This window comes from Limulus polyphemus, unplaced genomic scaffold, assembly GCF_000517525.1.
Source record: "Limulus polyphemus unplaced genomic scaffold, Limulus_polyphemus-2.1.2 Scaffold37, whole genome shotgun sequence".
NCBI classification, from domain to species: Eukaryota; Metazoa; Arthropoda; class Merostomata; order Xiphosura; family Limulidae; genus Limulus; species Limulus polyphemus.
Genome location: NW_013665647.1, coordinates 622,774 through 634,818, shown reverse-complemented (window position 1 = coordinate 634,818; position 12,045 = coordinate 622,774). Strand labels below are relative to the sequence as shown.

Below are 12,045 nucleotides of genomic sequence, written 5' to 3'. Positions count from 1 at the left end.
ATACTTACAAAACCTTGAGATGGAAAAGACCGTTGAAGACGTTTGACGGGAGATATTTCAGGATGTTACTTTGCAAGTTTCTGAAAAGATTAATGAAAAAATATCCCAAGTTCAAAATATGAGTAATTCACCTTCATCTCTCTGTTTGACCTGATCTTTTAGCAAATGTATTTTTGGTTAATCTCAGATTCTAAGTTGGAGCTCTTTATATAACTTGTAAAGCGTCGAGATGCTTTTACATCTTAACACGTTAACATGTTATTCAGAGTAAAATTCATTACCCTTCATTTGGCGCATTAACTATAATGCAAGAAGGTATTAGTTGTAAACTATGTTTGAGCAACCAAGATATACATATCTAGGTTAACTCAAATGTTTGCCTCTTTAGATATAAACACTGAATGAAATAATAATTTCAAACATATATATGAGCAACCAAAAGATACATATCTACATTAATTCGAGTTTTTGCCTGTTTTGAAATATAAACCGAATATGCAAACCTTATTTTAACAACCAAGAGATACGTATGTACATTAACTCGAATGTTTGCATGTTTAGAAACAAATAGTGAACTACATTTTACCAACCAAAAGATACACATCAACAACTAAATGATTTAGAAAATACACAGATAAAAAAATAAATAAAAGCAAAAATATATCTTCACAACCATAAGTATTGGATATCTTCACCGGATAACGTTTTCGAAGCAGCCTACCAAACTCTTGCTATAGCATAACACATGTATATTTGGAATTTATAAAACTCTAATTAACTACTTTTATTTGGCATTAATTAAATATATACACTCGATTGCACTTGAGAATATCATGAATAATTTAATTTTTTCAAACGTTTGAATTATCACTAGTATCCTTCACAGTGCCAGTTTGACGCATACAGTGAAATGTGTGTGTACATAGAGCTTTAGAACTGTCAGGAATTCCAGCTTAATTGCTTTCGAATAGTGACATAAAAATTCTGTAGAAAGATCTTACATAGACAGCGGGGAAAGCGAGATCGGAATGACGCTTATTCTTTTTATTCTTTTATTAGTGGCTGTGTTTTTTTATTTATTGCTTTATCGTAGTTAAAGAATGTTTAATGTTTTGAGAATTTAGCAAAGTTTTGCACATTTCCTCTACATAGTTTTGTTTCTCTTTAGGTTCTTAATGAAAACCATAATAAAATGTAAGCTGTGAATATTGGATGGCATATCTCATAATCATATGTTTTATAAGTACATTCAAATTAGAAACGTTACAGCTTACTAATTTTAATCCTGTTGCTTCCTCATTTTTACTTTTTTACTTTTCACTTTCATGGGAACATTTAAATATGACAATTACATATTAAGCTGGAATAAATTCAAATATTGTAATTTTAAATTTTATTATAATTTCAAAGCTAGCTTACAATTCTATAAAAGCTCTTCGACTGTTTTTACAGTGTTTGTAGTTATTTCTTTCAGACCTTAAGAGTCTTAGTGATTAGCGTGTCCGGAATATGAATCCGACGATTCACAGTTCGTGACCCGATGTCACTTTGGGGCTGTTGGTTCACTTTCAGAGCAATTGTCAAATCCTAATATTCGATCAAACAAGAGTATCCAAGGATATGGCGGTGGTTGCTTTTGACTAGCTTTTTTTTCGTCTAGTCGTTCAGTTTAAAATAAGGATGGCTATGCACAGATAGCCCTCGAGTAACTTTGTGCGAAATCCTTAAAAAATATATTGGGTTCGGTCAGCACATAGCTTGGCATGGCCCGGTGGTTAGAACGCTCTACTTGCAATCTCCTTCGAATCCCAGCACCAAATATGCTCATCCTTTCAGCCGTGGGGGCGTTATAACGTGACGATCAATCCCACTATTTAATTAGACTAGCCCAAGAGTTTACGGTGGGTGATGTTAACTATCTGCCTTCCCTGTAATTTACCACTTCTAAATTAGGGACGGATAGTGCAGTTAGCCCTTAAGTATTTTTGTGCGAAATTAAACAAATAAAGAAATGGTCTGCACAATCCTACTTATTCGACTTGGAAGGCTGGAACTTACTTGCTTAGCGTAGCTGCACAGAATATTTATTATCTTTGTAATTAACGTTATGAAGTAGTCCTAAGAGCGAGAGTTTTCTGTCAACAAGCCTTTTAAAAAAATATTTTACGAGAGTTAAATAGTTTATAAAATAACAAGCCCGTTGAAATAGTTGAACAATTAAGAATTATTCAACGCATCTACTTTCCTACACTTGAACCTTATTTATATGAGAGTTCGTGATTCCAGAATAACGTATAAAACAGTTGAGTACTTTTCGTAGCCTTGCACGCCCCTTTAAAATTAATTATTTGTTTGGATAAAAAACGTCTTTGAGAAAAATACGATAACGGCCCTAGTTATAGAAATATCAATAGAGTATAAATCAATGTGTATTACGATATTAAATATTTGTTATGTTGTTTTTAGAATGATCTCATTCTTAAATATTAGCTATAAATATTAATCTATAGCTTATATCACCTCATCCAGTTCTTGGTTTATGACCAGTTTTAAATGGATTAAGTCAACAATCAATTAAAGGATATTAAAATCACGCAGCAAAGAATGTTTAAAAGTAAGCTTACTTTCGATTATCAGAGTCTAATATTTTAGCAAAGTTTGCTACTAAATCAATCTAGATTCGATTACCCAATAAATTTAACTCAAACGTCTCTACACCTCCATGTTTGACTCCGTGCGTTGGCCACTTTTCTGTTTGTAATGTGTTTAGTCAAAGATTTCGTGACTTTCTTACATATTAATTTATTTCTTACTTATATATATATTATCGTGAATGTTTTAATAATAAACAGTATTTATTTTTACATAACGTAGTCATCAGAAGTACGATGAAAAATAGCTATATGTTTTTCAATTATCGTGAAAACACGAATAAAGATTAAAGTATTTATTTAGACTCAAACAAAAGAAGTATTAAGTAGTTCTATTTTTAGCTTTCATCATTTAGCCTGCCTTTGTTTGGTTTTAATTCGTTTTGAGTTTTGCTTGTTTAATTTCGCACAAAAATACTCAAGGGCAAACTGCACTATCCGTCCGTAATTTAGAAGTGGTAGATTACAGGGAAAGACAGCTAGTTAACATCACCCACCGTCAACTCTTGGGCTAGTCTAATTAAATAGTGGGATTGACCGTCATATATAACGCCCCACGCCTGAAAAGACGAGCATGTTCGGTGTGACGGGGATTCGAATCCGCGACCCTCATATTGCGAGTCAAGCTCTCTAACCACCTGGCCATGCCGGGCCGAAGTTCTGGCACTAAATAGTTACATAATTTCGGTTTCTTATCAAAACTGAACTTTGTGCCTCAATGAAACGTCTCTTAGTGGCTCAGCCGTAAGATTAAGGAATTATAAAGCCAGAATTCGTGGTATGAGCCCTGCGATGAGTAAAATCAGATAGTTAATTGGGTAGTTTTTGATTAAACGAAACAACTAAACAAATCAAAATAAACATTGAAAACGCATTTATTAAAAAATTGTGCAATAAACGTTTTGGTGTTATAATTTTACACACCAGTAAGAAGCATATTGTAAATAATATTGGCTTGACGTCAAAACTTTTAAATTGTAAGATGACAACATTTGAAAGAACAAGTAATATGTGTTTTTGGTTGTGTAGAAGTAAAATGCAGCTGGCACTAAAATCAGTTGAATATACATATGTATGTGAATTATGAATCTTTGAAATCATTGTACATAAATTCAAGCATATCACCAACTTCAATTAATATTTGTAGTTAAAAACAAAACAAAAACACTTTCACAGGAATACACCCCTGATACGATGGTAAATTATATAACGGAATCTTTATACTTACAGGTCTTCTAAAAGTGGAAGATGACGAAATGCAAAGTTTGGTAGTTCACTAATGTAGTTGGAGCTCAGATCCCTGAAACAAAAGAAAACCATTTTTCAAAGTTACTGAGAGCTGGCAAAACATGAGATACTATACGCCTATCATTTGTGAAAAGAGTTAATCATGTAAACTGAAGGATATTTCACCTTTCTCTTAATTTATTCTTTTCGGTTTTCAAATAAGAGGTAAGTAAAGATAACATTTCAGTCTCCCACAGCACAAGTCTAAGTAGGCCTTTCGTTCAACACTCAAACTCGTCAACTGAGCCTGACGATGAGATATAAATGCTAATCTGAAACGCTATTTATATATACATCACAACGATTTCAAAGTTACGGTTTAAACCAAAACTTGGCCAGGCATTAGAAACCCATAGCCTTAACCTCTGTAATAAAAGTCACGTAAATTACTTCTCCAGCTATTGGCGTTTAAACAGTAATCTTGAATAGAGGAGAGATTAAAAAGGAAACGTATAATTTGTCTTTTATTTTTGTTACTTCTCTTTTGTGTTTCTGGTTTAGTTAGTTATTGATTTTAATGCGAGTTTTTTTTTTTTGCTTTATCTCCTTAATGGTTAAAAATAATGGGACACATTCTGGATCTATAATTAGGTGTTTATCTTAAGGATAATCTTCCATGAGAAAAAGTAAGTTTGAAGATCAGAATTTGTATATGTGAAGGAATTTAAATTAGCAACTCCATAATGTTACTAACCAAGCTTTCAAAATAAATCCAATATACTTAATATGGAGCAAAGTTGTTTTTGCTTTTTACTATATATGGGTTGACGCAGGTTAAATATCTTATAAATTTTAGTTGTCCATAATATGTTATTTATCAAAGTCAATAGACATTTATATAAATTATTGAATATTGGAAAGCATTAACGGTAAAGAACTTTCAAACATTGCCATCAGCCAGTTGTGGACTATTACCTAAAAGTCGATAAGTTCACTGTTTAATTAAATGAGGTTCTCCAACATATATAAAACACGTTTTAAAACTGTGTACGTGAAAATATTTGTAAGATGCACAAGCATGCAAAGGATCACATTAACCTCGTAATTACGTGGTGGTTACAACTTCACAATGTTCCTACCCATATTGCTGAACTGTTATATATTTATCAACGTTTAGCATCTCTAAATCTCTTTCAAAAACATCAATTGTAAAACAATCTAACAGGTACACAATTCCTGGACTGAAATCATGTAAATTCCTGATTTGTATTAAGTAACTTATTTGGACTATCACCATGTTTTTTTTAGTTTTTTTACTGCACAAGCTTTCGGCCCAATTACCTAAGCCTTAAACGTCTCGAACCATTAAAAAAGCCCTCGTGTAGCTTTGCGCAAATTTACAAAAAAAAAAGAAAAAAAATGTAATTGTAAAAAAACGCTATAACGCCCATAAAAATTGCAAAGCACAAAATTGTAAACCCGCAGATTTGCATGTATCTCCACATGGACCCAACAAACCTTCATGCCATATTTGGTGAAGATCAATCGAGGGGGGGCGAAATAGTGGTACAAAACGTAAAAACGCCCATAAAAACCTCAAAACGCAAATTGCAAAATTGAAAATTTGTATGTAACTCCGCATGAACCTAATGAACCTCCATATCAATTTTGGTGAAGATCCACCCACACCCTGCAAAGTAGATACCTGGACATACAACAGATAGTATTGTATATTTATATAGATGCTGGTGACGCTTCCGTGAGCCAGTATTACTAAAATTATGCGAAATTGAATGTAGTTATGCTTTTTACGTAAATCTGCAATAAATCCGTTTCAGTGAAAATTGATTTACATAGTTTTAAAAAGTTATAAATATTAATAAGTGCTTAAGTTCCTGAGTTACAAACGAATTTTAATATTAATCACATTGTAAGCTGTAAATTAGTTCTAAGTATCAGTTACCATTCCAGTTATAAACAAGTTATAAGTTTAACAACTCCGTTATATATATATGAATTTTCACTGTCAGCAGTTATACAAACAATAAAAGAAATTTCCAGTTCGAGGAAATCAATCAAATTATAAACATAATTGCAGCTATCGCCCATAATTTTCGAAGTAATCAAATTCTAAATGTTTGTTTCCATGTCGTTCCTTATTAACTTGCTAAACTATCTAACTGTAAAACCTTTTAAGATTATATTCAATATCTAAAAGCAAAAACTAGGCAGATAAGAGGCACAACAAGCATGCTATATTTAAGATTTAATTTTTTGTATTCACCTTAAACTAAACGAGTATATTTTTGTAAGAATTATTATAGGTTTCTAATCACAGGAAATATATTTGGTTAATATTATTCATATATATGTATAACATACAGAATGATTCAGATATACAGTACATTGATGGGTAAATAATTCAAAATGAGCAGGCATAGGAAAACAATTATTGGTGTTTTAGAATAAGATGCCATGCGCCTACCTTATGACAACATCACTGAGATCAGTTAAGGTGCTTTTCCGGACTATGCAATTCGGAAATATTATTAACATGCATCATACATCTAAAACGTCTATCCCAAAGTGTAGACAATAATAAAAAAAAACATTGTAAACTAAACATTACCAAAACTTCTCATGAAGAAGGCATAAATTCTCCTTTTTAATGCATTCATGATGTTAGAAAAACACGTAGGTTCAAGAAGCCTTGATAGAAATGAATAAAAACCCTATAACCCGAGCGCTTTCGAAAGGTGGACCTTTCTTCTTCAGGGTCAAACTGGGAAAGTAAAGGTTGTTACAAGAAACCTATGTTTGACATATAAAATCTGACTTTTTGAGTAAGCAGATCTTTGCACCTTTGAATGGTCGAAAAAGATTACTTCCAAGTCATCTAAATACAGTACAGTATTAAGTTGAATAACAGTTTATTATGGTTATACTGTATGAAGAATGTCACAAGAATACCCTGAAAACTACCAGATTATATGCTGAACAGTCCCGAAATTTAAGCCATCATTCACATCAGATGATAGGAAATTCATGATGTCAGAAAAAACAACAACATAGGTACAAGAAGTCTTAATATAAAACGATAAAAACCATATTTTATATTGTTTTAGATGATAGGAAATGTTTATCAGCGACGGCTGCGTACTACAGGCTCAATTGTGAGAAAACATACGCCGTTCAGGCATACCAGCAACCGCAACTAATTTTGAAAATGAAGCCATCTTACTGGTCCTTGTCACATTTGAGTAGAACTTTAAACAGAGCTATTGAATGTTTGCCATCATTTTATAACACTGTTAGGTAGGCTACTTACCTCATCCACATTTATATATATATATACATATATATATTACTGTTGTTGTGGAGCGATTTGGGTAATTTGTGGTTTAGAAGGTTTCATTTTTTATTGTCAACAACTTTTCAATTGATATATTTCGTATATAATTCATATGAATAACATTTTTGAAGGATCTGGCTTTGATGTTACCCTTTAATGACCCCAGTGATATTGTCTCAGGTTAGGCCTACAACACCTCATTCCATACAACTAACAATTGTTTTCCCATATCGTCATTTTGTCTGGTGGTTAAGACTCGACTCGCAATTTGCGGGATCGAAACTCTTCGTCAAACATGTTCGCCCATCAGCCGTGGGGAGGTTATGCTGTAAAAGTCAATCTCACTACAAAATGATAAAAACCCTATAACCCGAGCGCTTTCGACTTCAGTTTGTTTCGATATGGCTCATTAAAACGTTGACCCCTCATTGAACTTTCACCTCTAGCCTCGAGCAGAGTGAAGAAGGATTGCTAATCTTCGAGCACCCCTGATTATTAATTATTTCTCCTGAAATAATTAAGTTTAAATCAAAATAACTGCCAGAAATATGTGTGCGCTTTCGACAGGTGGAACTTTCTTCTTCAGGGGCAAATTGGGAATGGTGATGTAATCGAATGAGTAATATATAAAGGGAATTGAGGAACGTCATGAAGGTTATCTGGTATTCCAATAAATGTTTAGTATATTTTTCCATGTACTGTTGTAAGTATGTTCCATTTCTAGTAGAATGTAGCCAGCAACGAGAGGTTACATAAAAAGGTGTCAGGGATATTTTGCTTTAGAAATGGCTAAAAAAGAAAAAATTAAACTATACTTAAGCGTTTATGTAAATTATAGTTGACATCTGGAGACTGATTCAAAAAGAGATGTTAAGCTAATTGATTTATACGAACAGGTATGGAAAATTATCTGAAATAAATAGTAAGTTTTAGGAAAATTACAGTTCACGCTACATGAAAGAAAGGATAAAAGGATAAAAATTATTTTTCTGACAAAGATGAAACCAATGATCAGAGATCACTGATTCCAAGATCTAGATTGATTCTACTAATATGAACAGTAATTTGAGTTTAGATTAGCGATCCAATAAACTTCTTTTATTTCTCTATCAGCTTTAGTTTTGAATCCTGTTTGAATGCCGATGAGAGTAACATCGTTAATGGAATGACCGGGTTGGTTAAAGTGTTGAACAACAGGGAGATATTTTTCGCTGTTAATAGAAGATTTATTGTTGTTTAAACGTTCTCTAAGAGTTGTTTGTGTATGTCCTACATATTGATGATTGCATTTTTTGCACTGTATAAAGTAAATGGTGTTTTGTGTTCCACAAGTGAGTTCTTTGGTTGTGTTTGTCAGAAAATGAGTCAGTAGTTTTTATGAACTTGCAGGTTTGACAACAAGCTTTATTACATGGATAACAACTAATTTTTGGTGGGATGTGATTCACTTTTGTATGAACAAGAATATCTTTAAGAGTTCTGCTTTTTCGGAAGGAGACAACGGGAACTTCAGGACATATCTGTTTAAGGCGATCGTTAAGTTGTAGGAGATGTAATTTTTTTTTTTTTTTTTCAGTCGTGAAACGTTTCTGAGTTTAAAGTGATAGGTAATAATAAGAGGAATTCTATTTGAAGCCTTAGTTTTGCTCTGATTGAGGATGTTTTTCCGTTGAGAGTTGTTAGCCTTTTCGATCTGTCTTTCGGTTTCTTTGTATCCTCTTTGTTTGTTTTAGATCCTTGGTGTGTTTTCTGTAGTCTGTTTCATCTGAGCCTATTTTCTTATTCTAAATGGTTGACTTTAGCTTTTATAGTGAAGATATAGTGTTTTGTCTGCAGGTTTTTTGTATAAGTCGCTGTGTAAAATTCCGTCATTTATAAAGACGGTGACGCCAAGAAAGTTAATTTGAGTAGACGAGTAATCAAAGGCAAACTTGATTGTTTTGTGAAAGGAGTTTGCACATGAGATAAATTCTTTAAGTGATTTAAGACCGGCGGTCCAAATGAAAAATGTGCCATCTATGTAACATTTCCATGCATGAGGTTTTACAGGGCTTAGTTGTAAAACCTGGCTTTCAATATGACTCATAAAAACGTTGGCGTAATTGGGAGCCATTTTGGTACCCATTGCAGTACCATTAACCTAAAAGTATTGTTCTTTATTGAATTCGAAGTTATTCAGAATCAAAACCAGGCTGGCAATATCAGTTACTATTTGAGATTCTGATTGGTCGGAAAGGTTTAATGCGGGCTTTAGAGTTTGTAGTTCTTCATCATGTGGAATATTGGTGTAAAGGGAAGAAACATCCATCGTGCAAAGAAGACTTTTAGCATTCATATCTTCTAAGATATTAAGAAAGAGAGTAGCATCATTTCTGTAAGAAGGATGGGTACAGGAAATACATTTTATTTGTTGGTCAACAAAAGCAGACGGCTTTTCAGTAGAAATGTTTATATTAGAAATTATGAGTCGGCCAGAATTGTTTGGTTTGTATATTTTGGGTAAGAGATAAAATCTACCAGGAAAAGTTTGTCTGTGTATCAACTACTGAAAGGTCTCTTTGTTAATTTTATCGTTTTGGAGGAATTATTTAAGTTTATCAGTTATGGTCTTAATAAACTGAGTTGTAGGATCATGTAAGAGATTTTTGTAGAAATTAGTGTCTTCTAGTTGCCGGTTAGCTTCCGTGATATAGTCATTTTTGTTAATTATAACAATATCATTCCCAGAAGTCCCTCTGTCTTTCCCTTTCATTGAAAGGGTACATTAGCTATTATGTTAATAATTAAACTTATAATAAATAGGTCATTTGAGTTTGTATTGTTTGTTTGTAATTAAGCACAAAGCTACACAATGGGCTATCTGTGCTCTGCCCACCACGGGTATCGAAACCAGGATTCTAGCGTTGTAAGTCCGCAGACATACCGCTGTGCTACTGGGGGGATTGAGTTTGTAAGTTATATTAGATTTTTTCTGATTACAGACAACTTTCATGTAACAAGTTTATAATAAAAAAACTAGATGCCATCATCTTGCAAATTGACTTTACTCCAGCGAAGTTATCTACTTTAGCTTCTGTGAAGTAGTTTCACATTTCCTGCATTTGGAGTTATTCTGTCATATATATATTATAATAGCACATCTAAAGTTGGTAAATATTTCGAAAAACGCAACTTCATGCAATAGTTTTAACACGTAACCTATTTCACTATACTGGTTTTTATTTAAATAATAAACTTAGAAACAAACTGAAATAAACTGTAGTATTCTAGGTAATATTTCATTTTAAATTTAGATGTTTGACTGATGTTTCGACAGAGTAACATTTGACATCACATGTAAACGCATGGGTTAATGCCAAAACCTTCTTGTAAGTTCAAGAAATAATTGTAGCGGTAGTAAAACACAAGCTAGACTACACTAGATTATGACTGATTTAATGAATCTGTTAGAGTTTATGATGTATTATTGAGTTAGCGAAGCTGTTTGTCAGTTTGTCTGTTAGCTCGGTTTTGTGAATAATGTGTTTGTGTTTGATGAAGAAGCAAAAACACGAGATAGTGCCGTACATACCAGAGAAGTAAGATAGTAAGTGAAATTGTTGTATTAGTATCTACTGTGAAGTTAGGGCTGTCATCGAACATTATTTGGGCTAACTTATAGAACTTTTAATCGAAGAAATAAACCGCTTTCGTTATCATTAAGTAGAATGAGCTTTGCATTTTTCTTTTTGGCCAAAGTTTCAAAAAGAATTTGCAAAACAATAGACACTATTATGATGATAGTTTGTTTTGACCACAAATCAAATAACGGTTTATTACTAGAGCTATTTTAACACAGAGATTCCAGATCATCCAGTTAGATTGCAAACGTAAAGGCGGAAACGACAACCTATATAAACTTTATTAAAAGTATATTTTATACACGTTTTTATATACGCGTGTTCGCTTGATTTGTAGACTTAGGCCAAAACATTTCTTTTTCTAATTATGGTCAAGTTTTCATTTTCGCAAATGAGCTTTGAGCCTATTATTACTAAAATATCTATATCCGAAAAAAAAGTAAAATTACTCTACTTCATAAATTGATCAATTAAGATTGTTCTTTGCGTACATTACATTATAAAGTGATGCACGCTTTCTAAATTATGGATTTAAAACATTTCTCAATTAGGATATTTCAACTTCATTCTTGACGAATTAAAAAAAGAACATCACATTTGTAACAAAGCGTTTCAGTTCAAATGAGCCAAATCTTTATCATCTTTCATGATGGCCGGAATTATTGAATTTTTATGCAATTAAAGTATGAGTGATTGATGGGGTCCTGGAATGGTATGATATTTGAGACACTCGACTCACAGTCTGATGGTCGCGCGTTCGAATCCCCTTTACCGAATATGCTTGCCCTATCGGCTCTGGAAGCGTTATAATTTGATGGTCAGACCAACTACTTGTTGGCAAAAGAGTAGCCCCAGAGTGGGTATTGTTGACTAGTTGCCTTCCCTCTATTCTATTATTGCTAAATCAGGGACGACTAGCGCAGATAGCCTTCGAGTAGCTTTGTGCGAAATTAAAAACCTAGTCGAAATAAGTTCATTCTCTAACAACAACAACAACAAAAAAAGGTGTAAGCACATACTTACCATAACAATATTTCATAGGCTGAATTATTAGTCCATATACAAATATTAATATAGTAACTTGCTATGGCCAGGTGGTAAGGGCGCTCGACTCGCAATCTGCGGGTCATAGGTTCGAATCCCTGTCCCACCAAACATGCTTGCCATTTCAGCCGTGGGAACGTTATAATGTGAC

General features: G+C 33.1%; 1 protein-coding gene across 1 annotated transcript in view; it reads right to left on the bottom strand.

The window, feature by feature from the left end:
- Positions 1–12,045, bottom strand: part of LOC106461145 (leucine-rich repeat-containing G-protein coupled receptor 5-like) — an 89,660-nt gene that overhangs the window by 34,582 nt on the left and 43,033 nt on the right. The window contains exons 2-3 of the mRNA XM_022388292.1: positions 3,880–3,951; positions 9–80 (exon numbers count right to left, since the gene is read on the bottom strand). Coding sequence (XP_022244000.1) covers positions 9–80; positions 3,880–3,951 — 144 coding nt within the window. The remainder of the gene's footprint in view (positions 1–8; positions 81–3,879; positions 3,952–12,045) is intronic.